This window comes from Gekko japonicus, unplaced genomic scaffold, assembly GCF_001447785.1.
Source record: "Gekko japonicus isolate JY-2015 unplaced genomic scaffold, Gekko_japonicus_V1.1 scaffold1377, whole genome shotgun sequence".
Taxonomy (NCBI): Eukaryota; Metazoa; Chordata; class Lepidosauria; order Squamata; family Gekkonidae; genus Gekko; species Gekko japonicus.
The window spans coordinates 344,094-371,900 of NW_015164227.1; the positions used below are offsets into that span (position 1 = coordinate 344,094).

Consider the following 27,807-nt stretch of genomic DNA (forward strand, 5'->3'; position numbering starts at 1 on the left):
AGCCACTCAACAGAAGGGAGGTGTGACAGTTCCAATACTGTATGATTGCTTTATGGGGACAGATGCTCTCTATTGTTCTATTTATCAAAACTTTTAAAAACAAATCTATAGCAACATAGAGAATTCCAGAGAAGGTATTGTGTAGGCAACAGCACTGTCTTCTCAGAGATTACAGATTCACTATACAGAAAATGTAGGCTTCCAGAAGCAGATACCATGGCACAATTTGTTAGTGACTGAAATATTCCTGGTAATCTAATGAGCAGCATGAATAAATGAATCACTTTCATAAATTTGCTGGTTGACCTTGGCCTAAGCCACCTCACAGGGTTGTTGTGAGGATAAAACGGAGCAGACGAGAACAATGTAAGTCATTTTGGGGGCTCGTTAGGGAGAAAGGCTGGATATAAATAAAGTCGAAAAACTTTTGAAATATTAAATTTTAAATATACATTTTCTCACTGATGTGGCCATAAAATATGCACATTTTACATCCACATATATCAAATATTAACATATCCAAAATATTAAGCCGTTCACATTCAGTGAAGGCATACAGCATAACATGAATTTCTCCTTTTTAAAAAGAAACGTTCGGGCTTCATTGTTTGTGAAAGGTCTGGGAGAACATTGAATTCAATGCTTTCTACGTGCAGACACTTTTAGGGGGAACGGACATTGAGTTCCCACCTCAGTGAGCACCAGACCTCAATAAGGGGTGATATTCTGAGGAAGGGAGTAATGACTCCATTACCTAGCCATTTTCTTTTACTGCGTTCAATAGTTGACGTTGCCCCTTTAAGAAAAGAGAGAGGAGGGGTTGCGGGGAAAAGTGACAACATCTCGCGAGAACCCAAGACGTATCTCTCGCGAGAACTGTGTTTGGGCGGAAGATGGCGGCGGCGGGAGGTACAACTCCTGCTCCCGAAGAAGGGGGTGACGGGGAGACTACTCCACCGGAGGCTCCAGAGACAGCGGTCGGGGAAACCGCAGGGCCTCCTGAGCAGGGAACTGGAGACTCGGAGACTGGGTAAGGCTTGGACGTATGAACAAGAGAGGGAAAACGGCATCTGCGCTCCCATTGGCTCGGCACGGCCACACTCCCGCCGGTTGATCCTATTGGTCAGAATGCTCAAATCTGTTTCTCATTGGCCAGAACTCTGGAACCCGTATCTTATTGGCCAGAGTGCTGACCTGCTGGCCAACCGGATCTGCCTCTTTCGCCGCTCTATTCTCAGTCATTCTTTTGCGCTTTCTTCCCCTTCCAGCCTTATATCATTTTTCGATTTGTATAGAAATGTCTCATGCTGAACGTCTAGTTGCAATGCCTGGCCCAGCTGTTTCCTCTCTGTTTCTTCGTTTCATGATGGACTTTTGGTTCATAAATTTCTAGTCCATGAAATATTCTGCCACAGCAAATCAGTTATTTGCAAACATGCCACAACCACCACCACGGTCCATTCTTTGATACTTAAGGCGATGCTCTTAATTCACCTGAGCTTTGCACATAAGTGGTTGTTGGCCTACTGCATCCCATTGTAAGTTGTGGCCCTACTCTTTACAATTTATTTATTTGGATTTATACCCGTACTTCCTGCAAGCAGGCTCAGGGTTGGTCACAACAATAGATTACAATAAAAATGACAGTCTTCAGTAGTTCAGAATAAATAAATATCTAACATGACACCAGTAAAAAAAACAATTAAAAGTGTGCATTGCAACAGATTTCAGATTACAGTTCCTCGACACCAGTAAAAAATCAATTAAAAGTGTGCATTCCAACAGATTTCAGATTACAGTTCCTAAAGTTGGGAGCAAATGGGCCAGAGCAGAGCCATAGACATAAGCTGGGGGCAAATGGGCCAGAGCAGAGCCATAGACATCCCCAGAAATCTCTCAGCACCCTCCTATGTGTAGTGAAGATGCATTTCATGCAGAAATACATCATTAAGTGGCCTTTTGTCTGTGTGAGCGTCTGTAATAATTCTGTTGGTCTTTAAAATGGCATTAGACTCCCTTTTGTTTTCCTTCTACCCAGAAACGTTCCTCCTTGCACCCAGCACAACCTTCTTTTGCTCAGTCCTACCCAATATTCATGCTAGAGTGGCCTTGAGTTCCTCAGTGCCAGCACTGCTTTGCTTTTTCCTCCAGTGCTTGGGATGAATAACAGAGTCACTCTGAAAAGAGCAGAATCCCCTCCCACTCCTAAATGTGTAATGCACAATAATGTTATCAGTGTGATGTGGTTCCTTCTGATTATGATTTTCTGTGCCTTTCAGTGGGGATACATCCCTGGCAGATGCTAGTGCTGCCTTGGAGACCGAATCATCCAGTGGGAAGGATGCATTGGTAGGTGGATCAATGAAGCTCTGCTGGGATGTTGCAGGTGCTTTGTTTTTAGGCCCTATTCATGAGGAGGGTGGGAAGAAGAATTAGCAAACTCCACAATTCCGAGAGTTATCCCTGTTCTATGCCAGGATGCCAAGGTTCATTTCTGGGTTGGCTGGGGAAGTCCATTTGCTGTGGATTAAATGGCTGACGACAGTGTCACCCATGCTTATTGGATTAATGTTTTGAAAGGCTTTTCCTGTTTCTGCAAAATTCAGGTTACATAATTTCTCACATTAGAATAATTTGTGTTCCAAATTCATCCATCATACTTTTTCTTCATTATGATTGTGGTGTGCTAGGTTCCCTTTGTGACTCCGGTGAAGCAATTAGGTTGAGACACTGTGCGCTCTTCACATGTTACAGTGAATGCACATACGGCCAATGTCCTTTTGCTTTTCAAATGAAACTGGGGATCAATACCCAGAGAAATGTGAGGTTTCTGTCACTTGTTCAGTTGTACTTGAATGTATTGTGATAATTACTGAACACGCTTACAGCGAGCTATCAAGGGGATACTGTACACAGTTTGTACATGTGTTCACTGTAACTTATGAACAGGGCTGGGCTAGCATGCCCAGTCAGCTTCGTAGTGGAGTCTGAGTGTGACCCTTGGTCTCCATGATCCTGGCCCATCCCTCTGTCCAGTGCACCCCACAGGCTCTCCTGATGTGGCGTTGTACCTTGTGCCTTGTGGCTAATGTGGTTCTTGGTCTTTCTTGTTGTGCAGTTATGCTGATGTTGTTGCAGGAAGGTGTCGGGGACAATTCTGAAGTTTTGGATGCACAGACCGGCTCAGTCGATGAAGAGAATGGACGGCAGCTGGGAGAGATTGAGCTGCAGTGTGGGATTTGTATGAAATGGTTCACCGCAGAAACATTTGGCATTGACACAACGTACGTAGTGGCTGCATGTCTTTCTTCATTGTCATCCTCTTTGTTCCCCGATTGTTAGATAAGTCATTTCAAGAGACGCATTTTAAATGGTAATGGTCTGTATCCTTCCACCCCACTAAGCCAAGTTTGCCGCCTTCCTCCAAGGGAAGATCTACTTAGGTGGAGGAAGGGCCCTTATCTGAAGAGTGTATGAGACACCCAGAGACCCTCAAGTGGATGCCCTGAGCATGTTTGTTGGTAAATAATGACTGTGGCCCCTGCCCCCAATTTTTGATCTTGCATGTGGCAGAGGTTGGGAGGGATTTAGCCCTTCCTGTCCACTCGGTTTTCCTGATCTCAGCCTACTGCTTGCCCTTTGAAGGTGGGAAAGGTACAGGTGACATATGGATGACCAGTGTGCCCCTCCCCCTTCCCAGCAAAGCAGGTGGTAACTCCAGTAGACCATTTGAGGGAAACAGAACAGGTGGGAAGTTGTAGCTACCACCACTATCCCATGTTGTGGGTACGATCCAGAATAAGGAGCTGTGAAGCTACACTTTGCCAATTAAAAATGCTAAAGAAATCCTCCTGTGGGTTTCCCAGCCTCTATCTATTTTGGTCCATTGTCTCAATACATTTGTATGAATACTCCCAGAAGAGGGCAGTGTGAGCTCACAGTTTGGTTCTATCTGCTTGAAATCAGTGTTGCTTAACATTGAAGAAAAGGCATGCAAGGTTGTGGTCTTCATTTTCTCCCTCTAATTTTTCCTGCTTGCAGCTTTTGTACTGATGGGGTCCGTGTCTCTATGTAATGTTTTCAGAAACTTAAAGTTCTGTTGACAGATCAGAGTCGTGAATCAGTACCAAAAATAGTCAGTTAGAATCCTTAATTCTGCTTTGTTGAGTTTTCCAAGAAATATTATGTGGCGTACTTTTAAAAGTCCAGATATTTAAGTTTTCAGAGTCCTATCTCTGAGTACCTTGGAGGATGAAAAGGTGTGTCCTCCCCCCCTCACCGCCAGTAGCAAAGTGAAAATAATGTTGACATTTCACAAATCTGCCCGGAGAGGGGAAGGTATTTCTCAGTTCAGCCACCGAAAAGGCCTTTGTGTCACTTGACCTCTGAAGGGGGAGAAAGAGTACAGACCAGATAGGGACATGCAAGACAAAGCAGTCTTTCAAAGGTCGTTTCAGGTGGAAAGCCATGTTGGTCTGTAAGAAGAGTTAAATTCTATCCTAGTAGCACCATAAAGACCAGCAAGATTTCTAGGGGATAAGCTTTTGAGAGTCAAAGCTGCCTTCAGGACTCTCAAAAGCTTATACCCTGGAAATCTTGCTGGTCTTTACGGTGCTATTGGACTCAAATCTTGCAGTCCTTCATAAGAACATAAGAACATAAGAGACGCCAATGTTGGATCAGGCCAAAGGCCCATCCAGTCCAACACTCTGTGTCACACAGTGGCCAGAAATACCAGTGCCATCAGGAGGTCCAGCAGTGGGGCCAGGACATTAGAAGCCCTCCCACTGTTGACCCCCCCCAAGCACCAAGAAGACAGAGCATCACTTGCCCCAGAGCCCCTAGCTATACCTTGTGGCTAATAGCCACTGATGGACCTCTGCTCCATATGCTTATCTAATTCCCTTTTGAAGCCATCCATGCTTGTAGCACCCACCACTTCCTGTGGCAGTGAATTCCAAGTGTTAATCACTCTTTGGGTGAAGAAGTACTTCCTTTTATCCATTCTAACCCGACCGCTCTGCAGTTTCATGGAGTGCCCACGAGTTCTTGTATTGTGAGAAAGGGAGAAAAGTACCTCTTTCTCTACCTGCTCTTTCCCATGCATAATCTTATAAACCTCGATCATGTCACCCCTCAGTCGTCTTTTCTCCAGGACCCTCAAAAGCTTATACCCTGGAAATCTTGCTGGTCTTTACGGTGCTATTGGACTCAAAATCTTGCAGTCCTTCGAATTCTCTCTTGGCTATCTTTTGGCTACCATTAATACCTATGTAAGATCATTACAGAGTCAATTAAAGCCTTATATGTTATTACATTTTTTTGTAAAATATTCAGTGGGGCCTGTTAAACTTCCTGTGTCCAGGACCTTGCTTCTCTGGTTGTTTTGTGTAGCAGCCCAGCACACACAGAGCCATGTAAAGAATAATAAAACCGTTTGTGCTGAGCAGAGCTCTACAAGGCTGCAATCCTTAACTGCCTTACTCCAAGGGAAGAAGATCCAGCCGTTTCAGATGGGATCACAGCAGAGTCTGTTGCTCGGGGCTGGCAGCCTTTGCATGTTTGACATTGATCTTGCATTTTCCACGAAAAATGATGGGCTTCTGTTTACTTGGCTGATAATCCCCTGAAGCCTTTTCAGCCTTGGCTTCTGCTGACTAAGCAAAGGCAGGCAAGCAGAGCCAGTATTATTTTGCTGACTCATATTGCAGTGCAAAGAGATGGATCTGCCTGAAATATGAGTGTAGTGAGTAGAACTATTAAATTCATTGGACTTGAAAGGTAAAGTGACTGGCAGTGTTTGCTCCCTCCTCCCAAACAAGGCTTTGAGACTGTGTGTGTGTTTTAAAAAAACCTGTTCTGGAGACCAGTGGAGCCACAAGGGAAAGGAAGAAGGGACTAAGAAGCTCTCTAGTCCAGCCTTGTGTTTTGAGGCAGGCCCTCGCAGCAATGCTGCCATCAGGATGTCAAAAGCAGATGCAGAATTAGAGGTTTTAAGCAAGTAGTAGTGAGCCAAGCTGTGGTGCGAGACCAAGAATCTCCAGATTCTGGGAGGAAGATGACTTATTGACCTTATGGTTGGTTAGATCTGGAGCATTTTACATCCTAGTACATCAGACTGACTAAACTGTAGACTGAGATGCAGGTGAGTGTTTTGTGGGCGGAAAGTTGGATGTACCTCTTAACATATCTGACCCAGTTGTATCTCGGAACCTGACTTTCAAGAGTAGTTACAAACTGCTGCGGGGAGGGGGGAACAATGGGTTTCCACTGGTTTTTCTTTAGAACTTTGTGTTATTCTTTAGTACTGGTAGCTCCAATTCACTAAGTTGACGGGAGCATGCAGGGATAGGAAGGCACCCCCCCACCTTTTTGTTCCATCACAAGAGAATTTGTACTACTTATTGTGAAATAATGAAAGAAGTTTTTTTTCTCCAGAGCCTGCCTGCCTTTTATGACCAACTACAGTTTTCATTGCAACGTTTGCCATCATAGCGGGAATACGTATTTCTTAAGAAAACAAGCAAGTAAGTAAGGGAAGAAATACTGGGTGTGTGTGTGTGTGTGTGTAGGAGGGGGGTGTTACACGTTATCACATCATGCCTCCAAGAGGCTCGGAACAGCATACATGATTTCCCCCTCCTCCATTTTTGTCTGCATCTTTTGGATGTAGGCTAGGCTGTGGGAGAGTGACTGGTGCAAGGTCACTCAGGGAGGTTCGTGACTGTAGGGATTTGAATTTGTGTCTCCTCACGCACTCTAACCCCTTCTCCACACTGCAGGCTGGCCTGACATTAACTTTTAGGAAGTGGATTTGTTTAGCTTAAGAGGGATCCCAGTTGCTGGGCCCTAAAGCTATGTTCTGTCTCACTCTGTTTTATTTTAAGATCTAAAGGAAATGTGTCTCAGTGCCCTGGCCAACTTAACTTGGCAGTCAAGGACCCAAGATGAACACCCAAAGACAATGTTCTCCAAAGACAAGGTACAGGATCCACTCTTTCTCTTCTCCATCTCCGGACATACACAATGTTGGTATTGACTGATATGATGTTTTCTGGATGCAATGAAATCTGGTCTCTTTTATAAATGGGCCAAGGAGGAATAATTTATATACCGTTGAAATCCAGAGTGCTAGTTGTCTCTTGCAGTGAAATTAAACAGAAGTCCTAGCCGAATTTATTCCAGCATGGGCTTTTATAAGAGGTCATGTCATTCAATGTGTAATATAAAAGTTATAATTCAACATTAGTTGCTTTAAATTAATTCTTAAGAAATCTATTGAAAGTTGTCAGTGATATTGATTCCAATATAAAATATGATTATTAGACTTGAGCCAAACACGTCTTTGAACTCTTGCCAGAAGTTGTGAATGTTAGTATTTTTTAATTACAATAGTTAGAGCAAGTCTTGTTTCACTGTATGTGAAGAAGTGTTTATGCACACAAAAGCTTATACCCAGAATTAAACTTCGTTGGTGTTAAAGGTGTCACTGGTCTCAAAACTTTGTTCATTAGTTAGAGCATTAAGACACTTGCATCAGGTTAAATTGTCAATGTTCCCTTTTTGACCAAGCAGAAGTCTGCTGGCATCTTAGAAACAGCTCGGCTTTTGTCAGGGCAGATGCTTTTAGTACACTAAAGCCTGTTTTGTCAGATGCAAGGGTGCCATTCTGCGGTAGACTAGCACAACTGCCTCTTCACAATTGATTACCCAGAAAGTCTGACAGTGCCATCCTAAGCAGAGTTATACTCTTCCGAGTAGAAGGCTTAGAAGGGTGCAACTCCGCGGAAGTCCTAGACGAATTTATTCCAGCGTGGGCTTTTATAAGAGGTCATGTCATTCAATGTGTAATATAAACATTATAATTCAACATTAGTTGCTTTAAATTAATTCTTAAGAAATCTATTGAAAGTTGTCAGTGGTATTGATTCCAATATAAAATATGATTATATGCTAGACTTGAGCCAAACATGTCTCTGAACTCTTGCCAGAAGTTGTGAACGTTAGTAATTTTTAATTACAATAGTTAGTGCAAGTCTTGTTTCACTGTATGTGAAGAAGTGTTTATGCACACAAAAGCTTATACCCAGAATTAAACTTCGTTGGTGTTAAAGGTGTCACTGGACTCAAAACTTTGTTCATTAGTTAGAGCATTAAGACACTTGCATCAGGTTAAATTGTCAATGTTCCCTTTTTGACCAAGCAGAAGTCTGCTGGCATCTTAGAAACAGCTCGGCTTTTGTCAGGGCAGATGCTTTTAGTACACTAAAGCCTGTTTTGTCAGATGCAAGGGTGCCATTCTGCGCTAAACTAGCACAACTGCCTCTTCACAGTTGATTACCCAGAAAGTCTGACAGTGCCATCCTAAGCAGAGTTATACTCTTCTGAGTTCTTTGAACTTGGTGGGCTTAGAAGGGTGCAACTCCGCTTAGGATGGCACTGGTAGCGACTCATTAATGTATTCATGGAGAACACTTGCTCAATTCGCTTTGCACTCTAAACATTGCAAACGATATCCATTTTTACATTCTTTTTAAAAAACCTAACTTTTTGGAATATATAGAGAAGCCCTGACCTTTTTTTGTGCCGTACAGAGAGTGAAACCATCTCCATGAACTAATTTCTACTGTTAAAAGATCTTGGATGTTAACTGTGTCATTCACATAGGAAAATGCCGGTTATACTTTGCATCCATAAGCAATTCCTCCTGCAGTAACCTTCCGTGTGTGCTTATGTTGGTGAATCGAGACCACAGCTGCATTCAGGTGTCATGCTTAAAGCATGGTTTTGTGTAACAGACTTGTTGGTTTACCAGTCAGAAGTAACAAATCCCAGGTTGCCTGTGACCCTGGGTTGTTGGCTTTGTGCCACTCTCCCACCATGGAAGACATCAGGGTAGGCAATAGAGGGAGGATGCCAGACGGCTAGAATGAGGTGGAGCTGTTCAACAAATTGGTAGGAGAATCCAGATGTTGCAACAAACCACACTTAGGATGAACTGTGGCTGACAAACTGGCTACAGACTCTGGTTTGATATCCTAGTTTGGCACAAAAGAAGCACTAATTCTGCAGCTAGATATCACAACTAACTGGGATTTGTATCCGATTGCAATTTGTTAGTCACAGTTGATTGTGATTGTCTGGATGCAGCCCTTGTCGTTTAAGCTACACTTGTGTAATGTCTTACTTCTAGTGGAAAAGGCTAGCACTATAGTTTACAGTATAGTGTCAGAGATGCAACAAACATGAAACTGAGTCTAACTGGGATTTGTATCCTATTGCAATTTGTTAGTCACAGTTTATTGTGATTGTCTGGATGCAGCCCTTGTCATTTAAGCTACACTTGTGTAATGTCTTACTTCTAGTGGAAAAGGCTAGCACTATAGTTTACATGGTGGAGATCATGAAACTTAGTGAAAGCACTTGTTCTTTAGTAAAACTTGTCATTATTTCCCTTTGGTTTCAAACAGGATATTATACCATTTATTGATAAGTACTGGGAATGTATGACAACGAGGCAGAGACCAGGGAAAATGACATGGCCAAATAATATTGTGAAAACAATGGTAAGTGCTGGAAGTTCTGAAGAACAAAATGGAAATGGGGAAAAAAATCCAAACTTTGTGTGTGTGTGTGTGTGTTTTAAAGAATCTGGCACCCATCTAAATGTACAAACCTGCTTGTATCCGGTTATAGCACTGATCCATCTTCTAGATTGGCAGGGGCTCTGCAAGGTGGCAGGGGTCTTTCTCGCCACCCACTACCTGATCCTTATAACCAAAGATGGTGGGGATTGAACCTGGGCCCTTGAACTCATGAAGCTGCCTTATAATGAATCAGTAGAACAAAGTTTGAGTCCAGTGGCACCTTTAAGACCAACAAAGTTTTATTCAAGGTATGAGCTTTTGTGTGCATGCACACTTCCTCAATCTGAGGATTACTCAGATCTGAGGAAGTGTGGATGCACACGAAAGCTCATACCTTGAATAAAACTTTGTTGGTCTTAAAGGTGCCACTGACCTTAAATTTTGTTCTGCTTCAGACCAACATGGCTGCCCACCTGGATTTATACTGAATCAGACCTTCTGATCCATCAGGATCAGTACTGTCTGCACAGATTGGCAGCAGCTTTCCAGGGTCTCCAGCAGAGCTCTTTTACATCACCCAGTAGCTGATCCTGGAGCTGCCATAGATCACACCTAGTACCTTCTGCATCCAAAACCAATGCTGTGCTGCTGATCCATGACCCCAGATCACCATTCACCTTTCGAGTATTTCTGAATGTGCCACAGGCTTCTGATATTGTTTAAATGTTCTACGCCAGTGTAAAGAAAGGGACGTGTTTTTGGTGAAAGAACATCCGGACCCAGGGAGCAAAGATCCAGAGGAGGATTACCCCAAATTTGGACTCCTAGACCAGGTACGTCAACTTGGCATGCCCATTCATGGTACAATCGAGTAAAGGTATTAATGCAAAAATATTTCCATAATATGTTAAGATTATTATTCACAATTGTTTGCAGGTTGGTTACTTTCATGATACATTAAGTGGAGGCCTATTGGGGGAGGACTGATCAGAACCTTTGTCAATTCAAGACTGCTGAGCATAACACAGGCTTGCGTGTGTCTGTATTTGCTCTCTAAAAGCCTTGGGATGCCTTGAAAGTTTTGGAAATTCAGCTAAGGCTGCAATGCTAAGCATGCTTAGTAGACACTTGGTAATGCTGAGACTTAACTTCTCAATAAATGTTTGACATTCACAGACACCCGTGGTCTTATTTGTACCTACTTTGAAGAGTCTAACTGAAGTTATCTTCTTCTTTGTTTACTAAGTGTATGTTTGCTTCTCTTTTAGGACCTTGCTAATATTGGCCCTGCATATGATAATCAGAAACAAAGCAGCACGGTCTCTACAAGTGGGAATCTAAATGGCAAGTTTGTTGTTTTTCTTTCTAAAAAAGGAAATCTGATGAGAGATTAACTTCTTATGTTTTTCTCAAGTCTTATTACTGGACCCGACTGTTTCCTTTTTTTCAATAGCTCATGGGATACATTTAATTTTTAAATTAGTCTTGAGACAGCCTGAAAACACATCAGAACATAAATCTTTTTGCCATGTTATCTTTTCTTTAAAATTAAATTGGATCCAAACTGTGAAATTGGATCCAAAGGTGAGCTGAAATGGACCTCTGGGAACCAAGATCTTGGTCTGAACCCAACCTTAAGGAACTTTAAAAACCAACTTCTTACTTAAATGTTCTAGGAATCCAGTAATATCAAGCCAATGAATGCCTCCTGTACACATGCTGTGATTGATGGAAGTCACTTGTCGATGAAGCTTTATTTTGGGCTGGAGGAGTGGTTGTGGAATTTCCTTTGGCTGATATTTCTGAATAACATATGTCCAGCTAGCTGGCAGAGTATTCATGTACGACAAAGGGCTGCCTTCCTTCAGTGCAAGATGCCTTGCTGCAGCAGAAGAGGCACATTCCACCTATGGAAGACTCCTTGCACGGGAGGAAGGTTCCACCAATAGTGGCACACAATATTTTGTACTTACTCCAGAATTGTTAAGAGGAACGGGAGTCTTTCTTGGTCACCTAGATCAGCCACCCCAAATAAAATTTTGCTTTGCCACATGGAGATGTTTCTAAAACCACTGGTAGGGGGAGTGATTTCTCATTTCCTGTGTAACTTGCGGGGGGAGAATATGGTGGTGCTCTTGCCCACATTCCAGTGATTCCAGCAAGGGCCTGTGTGGGGGAACTTCCCAAAGGATGCTGTTTTATGTCAAGTTAATCTAAAGTAAATGCAGATCTGGATGAGGTGTTTCCATCTAGATCCAGTGGTCTTCCATTTGTGGATCTCAGAGACCCACCTGCTAGGTTGGAAGCCACCATTTTTAGCTGCCTTTTGGAACAACATGCAGCTTGTGTGTGTGTAGAAAGCAAGAGTGCCATGCCTCCTGCCTCTCTTTGCACAGTCACTGAGAGAAGCCTGTTGAGGTGAGGTCACTCAGCGTTTGGAACAGATTCCTCTGTAGCTTTGGCACTTGGCTTTTTTCCCTTATATGGTACATCTTCCAGTACTTGGCTAGGGTTGCTGGTCCTCAGCTCTTGGTCTGCTGCTCATCGTCCTGGCTTTGAAACCAGCAAAGTCATAATTCTGGGTTCCCCCTTTTCCTGTCGTGTAACTCTAATAGTACACGACTTCCTGTCACATAACTGCCGGTTGGCAGGTCACCTTGTTCAGTTGGTCCAGGATTTAGAACTGTTCAGTTGGTCCAGGATTTAGATGGGCATGTTTCTTGTGGCTAGTCATTTTATCTTCTTTTCATGCTGGTAGTGTCTTTTTTATTTTCCTCATTTAAAACATAACAACTACATGGTGCAACTTCTGTTCTTACAGGTGGAGCCTCTTTGGGAGGTGAATATTCTACTTTTCAGATTCTTGCGTTTTTAATATTGTGGTTTGAAAAGCTTTCTTTTCTTCTTTTGCCAAATTGTGTTGTATCCTAGCAGCTCAGCTTGTCTGCTGTCTTACCTGAACCCCCTCCCCGCACTGAAGTATCCATTCAATGGACTTTCCCCCCATCTGGACTCCACAATCCCTGGTATAGCCATTTCCCTGGTAACTGAGCCCCTCTTTCTCCATTAGAAAAGCTGGTAGGATACAACCCACTGTCTTAGAAGCTCGGGATTAATCAATCTAAAGTACCTGTCCTAAAAACCATGGGAGTAACACTTTTAACAAATCCTAATTCCACTTTAATGAGAAGTTTTGACAACCTTTTAGAACCATCATATTCTGCCTTTCATGGGTCACTAAAATCCTTTTTGTCAGCTTAATTCATTCTCCTGACTTCTGTTTGGGGGTGGCAGATCTCTGGTTCATCAGCCTCAATTCTTCATTTCCAAAATGGATTGACGATAACCTTCCTCACAAGATTGTGGTGTGGTAAGAAAATCCTGCTCCCCTCACCCTGAGCCCATAATGATTGGGTATCACAAAGGAACGAGGGAATGCATGCAAAAATTGGGACATGGGAAATTCCATTGCATTAGAGGGTGTTTAAATGATTAAAGCCATGTTTGTGCTAACACTGGGGCTGGATTTAGGCAACCAGTTTTAAGCCTCTTGGTGGGTGTATTCTTCTGCAGTCTCTAGTGAGATTTCCCATGAACTGTCAGCCAGAGCTCCTGTAAGGTACAGTATGTAAGGATGGTGTGTGAACCTTGAACGGGTGTGTGTGTGTCCTGGATTGAAGTCCCTGGCTGGATATGAAAGCTCTTTGGGTAGCCTTATCTCTCGGCTGCATCTGCCTTACAAGGGTTGCGCATACACACACACCCCTGCAGTATATGCTGCTCTGAGTGAGCTCTCTGGGGAAACAGCAGGACATGAAATTGCTGATAAATTTGGAATGTCCCTCCTGCTTATTTAAAGCTGTGGACCCCACTTGCAATTTGGGTCAAAATTGATTGCCCGGGTTCACATCAAGATGTGGCATTCTAAAGTTGTGAAGGAGAATCCTCCTTTTACATATATTTTCTAAAAATCTGATCTTGAATAAACACTATTCAGATTGATTCATGGTTGTGCAGAATATGACGTTACCTTCCGAAGCCTCATTCCTTTACACTGCTGTAGGATTGTTAATAATGTCCAAGCTTGCTACACTTGTAGTTATGGTACCCTAGGTTGCTGCTAAAGGTGTTTGTCTGCAGCACAGCAAAGCTCTCAACTCTGTATTGCCTGAAAGCAAGGAACCGTGTATGCCTGCCACTGGTGTTGCAGCACCCCATGTAGCAGCATGCTCCTTTCTCCAAATCAGTCAGTCCAGAGTAAGTCTCCCCTAAAGGGAATTGGAACCCTCCTCTGCACTGAAGAATGCAGTCAGATGCTAACAGGCTGCTACTTTGACTTCTTAGCAGCTCTGACTGCGTCCAGGATATTGGTATTAAGGGGTCAGGTTCATGCACAGGGTTCACTTCCTCCACATGTAACCATCAAATTCAGGTACGATGGTGAGTTTTTGGAGCTGCTGGCATCCTTCTTTAGTGTGTGTGTCATGCTCAGTGTGGGCACACACAAGCTTGGTAACAACCTGTGGACAAAAGCAGCCACCGTCTCAAAGTATTTTTGTGCAGCTTCCACAGATAACCGATACTTCCAGCTGTTTAAAGGCTACGCTTTTCCTTACTTAAAAAAATAATAAAAATAAGACATGTACAAGTTTTCATGACTTCTGGTCCTGAATGCCTGAGCCGTTTCCCCTCTTCCCAGAGATGCCCCAAACTCTCCTGCACCATCCTGTGGTGAAAGGCAGTGTTTTCTTTCACAGCTGCCTGTATATCTGCAAGGCCACTAAACCAACAAACCAGTGGGGGAAGGAGGCAGAGTCATTATAGGGGCAAGAATCATGAAGTTCTTGATACCACCAAAAATGGCAATTTGCTGGCACTGCAGAGAAACATCTTATGCTTCTGGTTTTTCCTCCCTGTTTTTGTTGTCTTTGGGTGCTTACAGCTGATGCAGAAACTGTGTGTCCGGTGTGTTCTTTAAAGCCTTTTGCCTGGTGTTAAAATGAGTAAGCATCTGATTGAAGCCTCTTGATTCTCCCTGCTCCCCTGTCAAATCGGCTCCTGTCTTGTCTTCATGTGTTTCGAATCTCCTTGAAAGAGATGACAAGGAATCCCCTTCCAATTATCGAACACTAGTGAGATCAAGATATTTCTGCTTGCACTTGCGGTGTCGCGATAAGGGCCTGCATTATTGTTATTAATGTTACTCTCTTTCAATCCAAGTATCATTTCAGTACTAAACCTGTTGCTGGATGATAATGCAGACCCAGAAAGAAGCTTAATGTAAACAGGCAACAGTTCTGCTTCCTACCTGGGAGACGATCTGGTTTTGTTGAGATTCAAACGCATCCGGGGAATTCTGAGCAGATTCCCTTTGCCCCCCTGTAATGCCGAGTGATCTGTGGGTACTTTCCTTCCTAAGGGGGTATTGTTGCGGGAAGCAGTGGGAAAGGAAGAGGAGCAAAACGCAAACAGCAAGACGGAGGGACCACAGGAACGGCCAAGAAAACCAGGAGGTAAATGCAGTAGTGCAAAAGCAAACAAATATTTCCTGTAATGGCGACAAACTGTGCATGGATAACTTGATGTTCCATTTTGAAAACTAATTGAAATCCGATGTCAGGACTGGACGTTAATCGGTGGTGGTGGAAAATGCCGTGAAGTCACAGCTGATTTATGGCAACCCCATTGAGTTTTCAAGGCAAGAGACAAATAGGGGTGGTTTGCCATCTCCTGGTATAAACCCAGAAGAGCATTGCACTCTACAGATAGGAACTTACTGTTGGTCCCTGGCCTGAGAGATATCCGGCTGTCCTTGACCAGAGCCAGGGCATTTTCTACCCTGGCTCCAAACTCTCTGCTGAAAAACATCCATGCCCTGCGGGACTTATTGCAGTTTTTCAGGGCCTAAAAGGTAGAGATGTCCCGCCAGGCTCTGGTTGAGGGCAGTGACGGTTTCCATCTCTCTGGAACTCCTGTTTCTCTGCCCCCCCCCCAATGGGGCAGTAAAACTAGGGATCCCAAGTCCCCCTGGGGAGTGGGGAAATCCCTGCCCCAGAGGCCCATTCCCCGGCGGCGGCGGATCAGGCCCCGGGGGAAACTCTACCCCGATGTGCGCGTCACCCGGAAGTGACGCGGGCACGCTGGGGGCTGGGCCATGGTCATACAAGGGAAAACTATGGTTTTCCCTTGTATGGCCGTGGCCCCGCCCCCAGCATGCCTGGCGTCCTCCCGTCACTTCCGGGTGACGTGCGTGCGGTGCGCACATGCACAAGATGCCGGCCGGGAGCCCCCCACTCCCAGCGAAGATAGACTTGGCAACCCTAAGTAAAACAGTCAGAAGCTTAGCGTCATCTGTCTAGGCCAATTACAGTACTTTACTGTACTCAGATTGTGGGTTTTCCTTATGAATGTTTTTATCGTTGTACATCGCCCTGAGCCCTGTTCTGACAGGGCAGGGTGGTCTAGAGTTTTTAATTGAATAAATAATAAACTTAACTGCTCAGCTTCCAAGATCTGACAGCTACTGTACAATTTAGTATCAAATTTAAGAAAAAGACTCCTCTCCCTTCAGAAACTTCAAGACACCTTTCCTTGAGGTTTTGCAGTGAGTGGATTGGTTTAATCCTATAGCTTCAGTATTTATTTGACAACCAATAGTGGCTTCCCTGCGCTATGCCGTTACTATGGGCGATGGGGGTAGAAAGTGCCATCAAGCTGCCGCCGTCTTCTGGAGACCCTGTGGGGTTTTCAAGGCAAGAGGTGTTCAGGGGTGGTTTGCCCTGGCCTGCCTCTGCATCGCGACCCTGGGCTTCCTGGGTGGTCTCCCATCCAAATGCTAACCAGGGCTGACCCTGCTAAGGCAAGTCTCTTGCCATGAAAATTCAGTAGGGTTGCCATAAGTCAGCTGTGACTTCACAGCTTTTTCTACCACCACAGATAAAGCCTGGGCTATCCAGGTCAGGGTGTAAACAATGCGGGACTGAGGTGAATTAAAGTCCTGTATAGCTTTTAGAGGAAGAGGCAATCGCTGCCGTGGTAAGCTTCTCTCTCCAGGTTTTTATGGCTGCGTGGGACTCTCTTCACGTCCTGCATTCTGATATGTGCCTGTGCTGGCTTGCGTGGTACACTCGTGACCGTCCTGCCACGGGCTGGAGTGACCTGCAAAGCAGTGCCTTGAGTAATACAAGCTCTAAGGGTTCCCCCCCACACACACACCACCTTCATAAATTTCTCAACGCAAGAAGAATTGACATTCATGATATTGGCTGACTAAAACCCTTTCCTATCTTGGAGGTTCGTGTCTCACTTAACATTCCTTTCTGTGTTATCCAGTGACCCCTTGTTCTCCGCTCAGCGTCTCCCACCTCACGGCTACCCATTGGAACACCCCTTTAACAAAGACGGATACCGTTACATTTTGGCTGAGCCCGACCCCCACGCGCCTGACCCGGAGAAGCTGGAGCTAGACTGCTGGGCGGGCAACCCGGAGGCCTCTACCGAGCTTGGCTATATGAACGAGTGCTTCTAGCTCTTCATGACAGGGGTATGGTGCTTCTGAAGGATTTCTTCTGGCACTGGCAGGCATAGGCCTCATGAGAAGTGGTGAACTGTAGCGAAACTAGATTTGGGTCATTTATTCTGTACGGTTGAAGTCCAGAGTGGCTCACAAAAGCTAATTTTAAATAATGATTCAAACAAGCAAAAAATGATAATAGCACCAAAAAAACCCCACTCCTAGTCAGGTTCTGAACCCATTGTCCAGCTCACTCAGGGCTGCAGGCCGTGAGCCAAGAGCCCTTTTCCCCTTGCCAAAGGGCACGTGCCTTTGGCCAGAGCCAGGCTCTGTGCATGCAAACAGGAATGAGGCAGAAAACCACAGCTGCTTCTTAGATGATGCCTCCGGTAATGCAGAAATGAATTAACGATTGTCTTATACATTCTCAAGCATGTCCCGATTTAGTCAACTGACTGAAATGTATACAGTTAACTGAGTTTCATCAATCGGGGGGGGGAGAGTCCTAAAGAATTAAAATTGTGTTCCTTGGTTGCTCCAGCTGTTTTGCGGTTGAGGGTGTCAACATGGGAAAGACTCAGCATCTGTTTCCTCTCCCCCTCCTACAAATACAGCTCCTCAGCTGAAGATTTCAGACGACAGGCTGACAGTCATCGGAGAGAAGGGCTACTCCATGGTTCGGGCCTCGCATGGGGTGCGGAAGGGAGCCTGGTATTTTGAGATTTCGGTGGACGAGATGCCTGCAGAAACAGCTGCCAGGCTCGGGTGGTCTCAGCCACTGGGTAAGTTGCTTGCCTTTGGCCTCCTTTGCACTCGTGGTCTCCTAAACCAGTTTTAACCTTCTCGAGTGACTCTTCCTGCATTCCAGCTGTGATCGGTGTGTAGTCAGAGCACTGCAGACGAGCAAGGAGCTTACATTCCTTCAAGTCAGAAGTAGCTTGAAATGCGTAATAGGACTTTGAGACTTATTTCTTCAGATATTTATGCCCCACTTCTCTCCCCAGTGGGGACCCAAAGCAGCTTCCAGTATCATTCTCCCTCCCTCCATTTTATCCACACAATAGCAAACCTGTGAGGTAGACTAGGCTGACAGTGTGTGACTGCATAGAGATTTCAACCTGGGCCTCCCAGCTCTTTCTGACTACTACGCCATACTGTCTGATGACACCCTGCTTTTTGTGGAAGGAACGCAGAGTAACACATCCAGTTCCTTACAATACAGACGGCCCGTAAGCCCAGGCCTGCACAATTACATCAAGCAAGGCTAAGTGCCTTTGCAGACTTCTAGCACTCAGCCGCTGAGAACTGATTGTTAGGGCCACCTAGAAGGTTAGAAACCTAATAAAACTGCAGTGTGAGCAAGGATTCAGGTGGAGTGAGGAGAGAAAGTTTCATGAGGCAGATCATCAGTGGGGAGGATTAAAAAAAAAAAATTCCTGTTCTTAGTTGCATTGCACAAGCTTGTACAATGGGCTGGTGCCTACGGGGCTGCAGGCTTACGAGTTCTCCCCGTGTCAGCAGTGTTCACGCCTTCCTGGATACACCGTGTCACGTAAGGTCAAACCAGACAGGATGCTGGACGATCTGGATCGCCAGTGTTTTCTCCTGGCCATGGAAGATGTCAGTTTAGATGTCCAGCCAGGGTCTTGTCTGTTTTGACCCTAACGTATAGGTGGGTGAGGGGTTTCTGATACAGAGTTCAGGTGATTCAAAGTGAAATGAAGGCTGTTGCTGCATCCAGAAATGGCCTGTGTGCATGGAAAATCCCAGTTGGATGCACAAACTGGTTTACTATGGACATCTCTTTTTTTCAGTTTACACAGAGGGGTTTTTTTTTAGTGAACTGGTGTTCTAATGTACTGGAGGGCAGAAAAATCCATGCCCTGGTTTGCCATGCCCTGTCTGCCCATCATAGGCTTTTCAACGACAACTGGCTGCTTGAAGCTCCTAACAGGTGGTGCAGATATGATCTAGATGCCCCTGTGCTATAAAACATAGACTACATCTCAGCAAACACCGTCAAAGCAGGGGGGTACCCGCCAGTAAGGAGTGAAAGTCTTGAAAAGGATAGCAGGTTTCCCTTCTAGGCATGCTTGCAAAGGCCAGTGATCACAGGTTCTGTCTTTTTTTAAATCACAAGTTCTATCTGATGATTTCTGTTTTTCTTCAGGAAATCTGCAGGCTCCCTTGGGGTATGACAAGTTCAGCTACTCATGGCGGAGTAAGAAAGGCACCAAGTTCCACCAGTCCATTGGCAAGCATTATTCATCCAGCTATGGCCAAGGCGATGTACTTGGTTTTTACATTAGCCTTCCCGAAGACACAGAAACTGCCAAATCCCTGCCAGATACCTATAAAGACAAGGTAAGGTGACAGGCACCAATGCAACTTCTTTGCTGTGCTCAGGTGTTCCTTCTTTACTTAAGGGAGAGCATGAATCCAAGCTTCCTGGTTTCAGAAGCCTTCAGTCATGCTTCAGTTTGTCCTGATGTCTAAATGCGGGCCCCTAGAGGCAAATGGGAGTTTGATTCCTCCCCACAAATGGGGATTCTAAACTGTGGTGTGCTCCCAGCTTGGAATCTTTGTTTGTGGGGAGGAAACAAACTCCTGTTTGCTAGGGATTCAGACGTCATGGCAAGTGAGCCTGAAGACTCCCCAGACCAGGAAGGCTGTGCTTGTGTGTGTGAAGGGAGGGAATGTTCAGACAAAGCTACCAAGCCATGTTCTTGGCTGCCAGGATTCACTAACAACAAGCAGTGTGTCATGACATCTGAATGCAACTGGCTTGTTTCTTCTGTGCAATGTCAAGAAGAACCAGAGGGGGCCGTCCTTCTGAGTGTCACATCAGTTCCTTTATAGGTCTCTTACAATTGGTGGTCTAGGTGGTGCTTTACTAGGCTTCTAAAAAAACAAGGAAAATTGGGGAGAGACGATAAGGAAATACCGTAAGAGTGTTTTTTGTTTTTTCTGTAAGAGTGTTAATGTTTTAAGCATGTTCGTGTTTTGAGTAAAAAATAATATTGTTAATTGGGGTTGCCTGTGTCCTTTATAAAGTTTATGTCTCCTGTACCTGGCTTCACATTTTATGGTGCACATGGCCTGGCCCAGCAAAGTGACATTGATGTCAGATCTAAATGAGTTCGACACTCTGGATAGAGCTTTTTAATTCTGAGCATGTTGGTGAGACATTTTGTGCCTTGGCAAACTGCCTGTCACACTCCACTTTCCCCCCCCCCTCTTCAGGCACTGATCAAATTCAAAAGCTACTTGTACTTTGAAGAGAAGGACTTTGTGGATAAAGCAGAGAAAAGCTTAAAGCAAGCGACTGGAAGCCAAGTAAGTTGGGCTTCAGAAAGAAAGCGCTGGTTTGCCCAGCCAGCGAGCCGCACTAAGTCCATGGAGCCTCTGGCCAGCCTCCACTGGTGTCTTCTAAATGGGGGGCGTTTCCTCTTAATAGCAGCTGCTGTGTGGGGAGATAGACTGACTGCGGTCTGATGACTGAGCACCCTGGACACGGTTATGCTTTCCTGTTATTGGCTACGGGATGAACAGCTCCTATTTGTGGGTTGGATCCAACTGGCTTTTTCGTTGTTGAGAAAGGCAGGCGGCATCCTCTGTGACCGTGCAGTTGGGCCGTGCTGAGAATTATGGGACAAATGTACAAGGCCATGTGTGTTTTGTCATTTATAGCCCACTTTTTTCTCCAGCGGGGACCCAGGGCAGCTTATAACATTCTCCCCTTCTCAAGTCTACCCTCACAACAATCCTCTGAGGGTAGGGTAGGCCAAGAGGGCGTGACTGGCCCAAGGTCACCCAGCAAGTTTCCATGGCAGGGTGGGGATTTGAACCTGGATCTGCTGGGTCCTAGTCCACCATTCTGACCTCTACACCATGCTGGCTCTCACTTGGGATGGGGCTGAGGTACGGAGGGGGACTGAGTGGAAAACTCAGCTGGATCCAATCTTCTGTCTCTTTGCAGTCAGGAATGGGAGCCAGTTGTGTGCCTAGTTTGCCGTCAGCATGGCATTTCCATTCTTTTGCTCCCTGAGTGCATATGTGTGGTGGTCATAGTTTGCTAGATCAATGCCAGTATACCCTTGAAGCAAGCTGTATGTAACGCCGAGCAACTCAGGAAAGGATTCACCATTATGTAGCTGTGCCTAACTCTGATGCCAGAAAAGTTTTATTTCACTTCCAGTGGGCAGTTGAAAAGCTGAGAATCCTGCTGAAGGTGTGGACTGCCAAAACTGTTCCAGCCTGAAGCGAGTAAGCTCCATTTTATTCCAGTTTGGTGTGGTGGTTAGGAACTGACTCTAATCTGGGAGAACCAGGTTTGACTCCTCACTCCTCCACATGCAGCTGCTGGTGTGACCTTGGGTCAGTCACAGTCCTCTCAGAGCTGTTCTCTCAAGAGCAGTCCTCGAAAGAGCTCTCTCAGCCCCACCTACCTCACAGGGTGTCTGTTGTGGGGAGGGGAAGGGAAAGGAGATTTTAAGCCGCTCTGAGACTCCTTCGCATAGTGAAGGGTGGAATATAAATCCAATCTCTTCTCTCTCTTCTTTCTAAATGGGGGTCCAAGGCACTGAGCCAGTGTAGTGGTTAGAGCATTGGACTAGGATCTGAGAAACCCAGGTTCGAATCCCTACTCTGCCATGGAAGGTTGCTGTGTGACTTTGAGCCAGTCACACTCCCTCAGCCTAAGCTACCTCACAGGGTTGTTTTGAGGACAAAATGAAGGAGAGGAGATGTAGGCTGCTCTGGATCCCTATTAGAGATTAAAGTGGTGGTATAAATTGAGTAAAGCAGGTCGCACAACAAGATAATGTACAATAATATAAAAACAAAAAACAGGAGAGAGGAATTGGGGAAATCTTCTAAATGCAGAGTTCTTTCCCATTCTCGGAAGATCTTTCATTTGGCTGTAGGCTGTGACCCTTCAGCCCTTACCCAAGGGGTCCTGCCATCGTTACCTACCTGCACAGGAGAGGGACAAACAGTCAGCCTGGATGTGACAAACCAGCAGCCATTTCCTCACCATCCTCCATCCATGAGTTGCAACCGGCTGGTAGAAGCAAGCACTGCAGCAGCTTCTCACCCCCCCTTTGCCCTGTAACCTTCATCCCCTTTACCCAGATGGCACTTCCAAGAGCTTGTTTTGCACTCTGTGGAATGCAGGAGGCGAGGTTTTGTGCGTCATTGGCTTCTGGGCACCTGCGTGCCAGGCCTTCACTCGAAGCGAAGGATACTTGGTGGGCACCGCAAAGACCTGTGGCCTGAGCTCACCGCCTAAGACGCAACAAGCTCAGAGGGAAGGAGCTGAGCTGGGTGGATGTCAGGGTGAAAGGTCACCGTGCCTGGCTGCTCCCTCGGGGTGACTGCCTGCTATCTCTTTCAGATAATTTTCTATAAAAACGGTGCCAGCCAAGGAGTTGCATACAAAGATATTTTTGAAGGCGTTTATTTCCCTGCCGTCTCTTTGTACAAAGGCTGCACGGTAGGTAACAAAGCAATCGAGTGCCGTGAGTTCTTCTCTTGCACATCTGGGGAAGGGCTGTGGCTCGGGGTAAAGTGTGCACTTGGCATGCCAAAGGCCCTGGGTTTGACTCCCCACCCTGCCCCCAGCATCTCCAAGGGAAGGAACTTGGGGAAAGCCTCTTCCTTGCCAGAGGCTCTGGAGAACTGCTGCAAGGCAGAGTGGGTGATTTGGGGCAAGGTGGACCAGGGGGCTGAGCTGCTATCAGGCAGGTTCCAGTGATCACTTGGGAACTGATGTTATCCTTGCTCTTTTACTAGCCACTTACGTGAGCACTGCCGGCTTGTTAAAATGTTTGGGATTACCCTTGTCCTTTTTAAGCAATGAGCTGGCAAAGCTTAGTGGTAGAAAGACTGAGCTGTGATCTGAGAAGCTGCTGGTTCAAATCTCTTCTTGGCCACAGACTTACCAGGTGGCCCCAGGCAAGGCACTTTCTCTGATTTCTTCCCTCCCTCTGTAATATGGGAATCTCAACACTAGCCTACCGTGCAGGGTTTTGGTTTTTTTGGGCAAGGATTACAGTAATGTATGTGAAGTGCTTATTCACTAAAACAATCACATGTGGACTTTTTCCCCTCCTCCTTTTGTAGGTTTCTATAAACTTTGGGCCCTACTTCAAATACCCTCCAAGAGATGTCACTTACCGCCCGGTAAGTGTGGAGCAATAATAGCTCTCCCGTGAACATTTCATGCGTGTCTCTGATAGCTGAGAATCCGGAATTCTGCCTGTAGAAGGCAATCCCAGTACCTCTGATCAGAAAGCTCTTCCTCTGCAGTAGGAATAAGCTCAGCCAGCTTGAATCTCAGAATGCAGAGCTGGAAGGACAAAGAAGGAAGCCGGGGGGAGGGGTGCCAGGGATTATGCACGGGCGGTTCTGCATGTAGGGGACCGTGCCCTGCATAGCCCCTAAAGGAGGGGCACGAACGAACCAGGTCCTTAAAATTCTGCAGCAGTTACAAATCCTGCCTTGGAAGCATCTCACTTGGAGCCCTGCTGATGCCAGTGCACCAAGTTCAAAACCGTTCCATACTTTTCACCCCCCCCCCTCTTCTTTTGGTGTTACCTTCCCCCAGCATAGGCAAGTGTGGACGGGAATGCTGGCTTTGGGTGTCAGGCACAGCTGAGCTGGGCAGGGTCTTAATTTTACCCATTTCACCCATGTCTTCCTTAGTTATCTCAGGGAAACCCAAACTATTTCTCTGTCTGACGTCAGCCTTGAAGTGGATTCCTAAAACAGTTGCAGTCCAAACCGGCCAAACCAGAAATAATGGTCAAAGTGGACAAGAAGAATATCATGGTCCTCCTAGCTTCCTTTCAGGCCTGCAGGGCCTTGATGGGGTGTGATCCTTTCACCCGTTCCATACTGGTCTTCTCCCCATTCCAAACTGGTCCTCTGTTTCTCCCCTATTAGTTTCGGAAGGCTAAAGCTTTCCAAACTGCTCTTCTCTCCTGTTAGCTTTGGAAGGATAAACAAGGCACCAGCTGTTTGCCCACCCTTTTCCTTCCAAGACTGGTTTTGATAGGTGAGATAATACAAGGTTTGGAAGGGTTAAATGGCCTCTCCCTTCCCCACATGGCCGCAATTTGCCTCGGGGGACCTGGTTGCCTGAAAGGTAGCTTTCAAATATGCTGGGAAGAGCCAGTCACAGATCTCCCATCCTCTTATCTGCTTGATCCTAAGCAAAGGCTAAAAAGGGGAGGATGGGCAAAGCAGGCACTATTGGATGTGTGGCTGGTTAATTCATTCTCAACCTTGTCCCCTGCCCTGCACAATATTGCCTGTCTTGCACTCCTGGTTGCTCACTCCTGCCAATTGTATAGGGTCCCAAATTCTCCCCCAGCCAGCTGATAGTGGGGGCTCCAGGATCATGCTTAGGGCTTCATGACTTCATTGAGTGTGCAGAAACGATGTTGCCGCAGCCAAGCGTGTGTATGAAGAATGGTAACATTTTCTGCTTTAATTCTAAAGGCAGTCTTTGGGTGTTTGCTAGCCCAGGGTGGTGAAGGCAAAGTGGCTGGGAGATGCTTTTGTAAGAGAGCATTAAGCCCCCAGCTTCTCTGCAGGCTGCCCTTCCTGAACCAAACCTCATCTATACATTTCCAGACTTTCCTAGAGGTGACCTTGCTCATCTCAAACATGGACTCACAAAACTCAGCTTGGGGTCCCGTAGAGCTGTATCACTAGGGGAGATACTTTCCTCTGGTGGAAGACTGCTCTGCTGACAGAACAGGTTTTTGGGATCCCAACTTCCAGCCTCATCTTCTGGCCCCTTTCTGCATGAAGCCAAGGCACGTAACCTCTTTTTCTCCCCCCTTCCCCCTTGCAGATCAGCGACATGGGCTGGGTAGCCGTGATGGAGCACACTCTGGCGGATGTCCTTTATCACGTGGAGACGGAGGTCGATGGGCGGCGGAGCCCACCTTGGGAGCCTTGAGAGACATTGTATATAAATGTGTGTGTGTTTATGTGTACCTTTTTTTTAATGGAACGAAATCACTGGGTGTAAAGCGGAAAGGAAATACATCTTTTTTTATATATAAAGAACAACAAATAGCAGACCACGTGCTTTTCATAGTTCCTCCAGTACCACTCCGAAAGGAAAAGAAAATTGAACAGGAGGAAGTAGGGATGTCTGTTACCCAAACTTAGTGGAATTTGGAGCTGTCCTTCCAACCCGGATAAATCATTTGGATCAGGAGCAAGCTGTGTCAAAAGAGGAAAGACTTAACAGATGAATGGACTTGCTGATGCTGGGCATCTGGGATGGCTTTGTTAGTCGGCTTCCTCCTGCCTTCCCTCCTTCTCCAGGTTTTTTGGTGCCTCTCCTCTGAGTTCCTGTGGTCAGGGAGAGATCTGTTCTGGGTAACTGGGGGCATCTAGAGAGCCCTCTTCACTCATGCTCTGCTTCTGCCAGGAGAGAGAACCAGCAGCAATCTGGCATCCACCCCTACTCTTTGTCTCAGAGGTATTGAGGAGGAGATGAGGACAAGAGAACTCCTTCGCTGAGGGCCGAATGCTGGTTTTCAAGAGGTGGCATTCCCAAAACCTTTAGCGCCAGTTCCTCTGTGTGTTTGATCTTTTTGACAATGCATTTGTGTAAGAAACCAGTTTTGGGGACCATTCTCTTTGAAAAGACATTGTTGGCAAATGGGGGTATCTTCCAGTTTTTTGCTTAATGCTTTGGAAGATTCAGCAAATTGCAAACATTGTTCTGGTTGAAAGGGTAAACTTTTGTGCGCGTACCCAAGTGGAGGTAGAAATGACGCTGGCATATTTAGAAATGCGTTTAGGCTTTAACCTTCAAGCCCAGGACTGCAGGCTATGTGCGCTTTCCTTGAAACAGAGTCACTGGCGCCATACTACTGTGACATGAATGTGTCACTCTTAAAGAACTTGACTTAAGAGTTTCTACACTGTACACACATGAATCATTTCGTGTTTGTTCTGGTCAAAAACAGTTACTTGTTCAGGGTGTCAGTATTTTTATGTTGCTGTTGAGTAGAACATTGTTACGATGTCAAAATGTTAGCTCTCTAGTGTGCCAGGCTGAACATTTCCACTTGGTCTGCTCCCCTCACCCCGAAAAATAAATAGCAGAGGCCATAGGAAGTAGGGGCACAGAGTTCTGCAGCTCCAGCTTACACATCACTGCTTTCTACACTTCAAACACACACACACACACCCGGTTGTATGGGCAGGTCATACTGGAATACAGCAAGGACAGCTGGAAGGCAAAGTACATCAGATTTCCCTGTGAAATGTGGTAGTGCAAGGAAACCTAGCTCTTTCCTGCTATTCCAGACTCAAGCAGGGCCATCAGGCATTATGCTTAGGTTGTTCCAAGAGACGTCCAGGCAGGAAAAAAAGGATGGAAGCACCCAGCTAGAATTTAACAGGGACAATAGCAAGAGCTCAGCAATAGTCTGGTGTTAACTGAAGCACAGCACAGGGGGGGGGAACACTTGGGGGAGGAGCTGTGGCTCACTGGGAGAGCATCCGCTTGGCATGCAGAAGGTCCCCGGTTCAATCCCCAGCATCTCCAGCTAAAAGGACCAGGCAGCAGGTAATGTAAAGCATTTCTTCCTGAGACCCTGGAGAACGGCTGTGAATCTGAGTAGAAAATACTGACCGTGATGGAGCCAGGGTCTGGTTCAGAACAAGGCAGCTTCATGTGTCCACTTTTTCAGTCTCTCTGGGGTGACCCCAGCAGTGTCTCCAGAAGGTTGGGCCTGCAAGTGCCAAAACTGAGCCAACCACAAGTGGACAGAGATCAACCAGAACGGCTTTAGTTGTGGGCACAACTGACACAGCAGCTGCGAGAAGCTGTGCAGGGTTGTTGGGAAGGTAAGGGAGGTGGTGTGTGCGGCTCTGAACTTGAAGGAAAAGGCAAGGTCAGAATTGAATGGACACATCGTCTTGCCCACACTGGAAAGAGCGGCACCACAACTTTTTAAAATCACACAAATGTTTATTTTCAAAAGTTTACATTCACCAGGCATGACAGCATGAGACCATCAGGCTCTTACTATTAAGTTGCAACTAGCTTTTGACTGTTCAGATCACAGAGGATTTGGGTTTCCTTCCCCCCCACAGGGCTAGAAATGAGTGCTGTGTCCTTGCACGGCAATCTTCACCCTGCATTATCTGCCTGTTTCCTTGTGAAGCTAATCAAGTACATGAGAGAAACAGAAAGATGTCATCTTTTAATACACGTGAGTGCAATAAATATTAAATAAACACCTTGTCCAAAGAAGGAAACAAGGAAAAATAAATACCTACTTAACTATCTACTTCGACGTGACTCTGCCGAACAGGGAAGAATACAGTCCAAACTTGTAAAGATTATCGTTAGCAACGTTGGCTAATGGCCAGCTCAGGCTTAAAGCAGAAAACCCACGCTTTTAGGGATCATGACCCGGGATCACAGGTTCTTCGAGCAACTGGACGATAGCCGGCTTGGTCCTATTAGCAGGGTAAATCCAGCAAGGAAAAAAAATCCGCTTGTTGTATACCTAGGGTTGCCAGCTCTGGGTTGGGAAATACCTGGAGATTTGGGGGTGGAGCCTGGGGAGGGCGGGGTTTGGAGCGGTATAATGCCATTGAGTACACCCTCCAAAGCAGCCATCTCCTCCAGGGGAACTGATCTTGGTTGCCTGGAAATCAATTGTAATA

At 45.8% G+C, this 27,807-nt stretch overlaps 1 protein-coding gene across 1 annotated transcript; it reads left to right on the top strand.

Annotated features, from left to right (window-relative positions):
* Positions 1-892: 892 nt before the first annotated feature.
* On the top strand, positions 893-25,186 carry ASH2L (ash2 (absent, small, or homeotic)-like (Drosophila)). Its single transcript, XM_015408568.1, is given in 18 exon segments — positions 893-1,030; positions 2,280-2,349; positions 3,139-3,284; positions 6,439-6,527; positions 6,888-6,982; positions 9,471-9,566; positions 10,325-10,420; positions 10,856-10,931; positions 12,409-12,426; positions 15,007-15,100; positions 16,920-17,065; positions 17,068-17,130; positions 17,715-17,882; positions 19,271-19,464; positions 20,344-20,436; positions 22,496-22,594; positions 23,224-23,283; positions 24,962-25,186. Coding segments are annotated over 18 exon segments (1,848 nt in total). The 5' UTR covers position 893; the 3' UTR covers positions 25,070-25,186.
* The last annotated feature ends 2,621 nt before the right edge of the window (positions 25,187-27,807 follow it).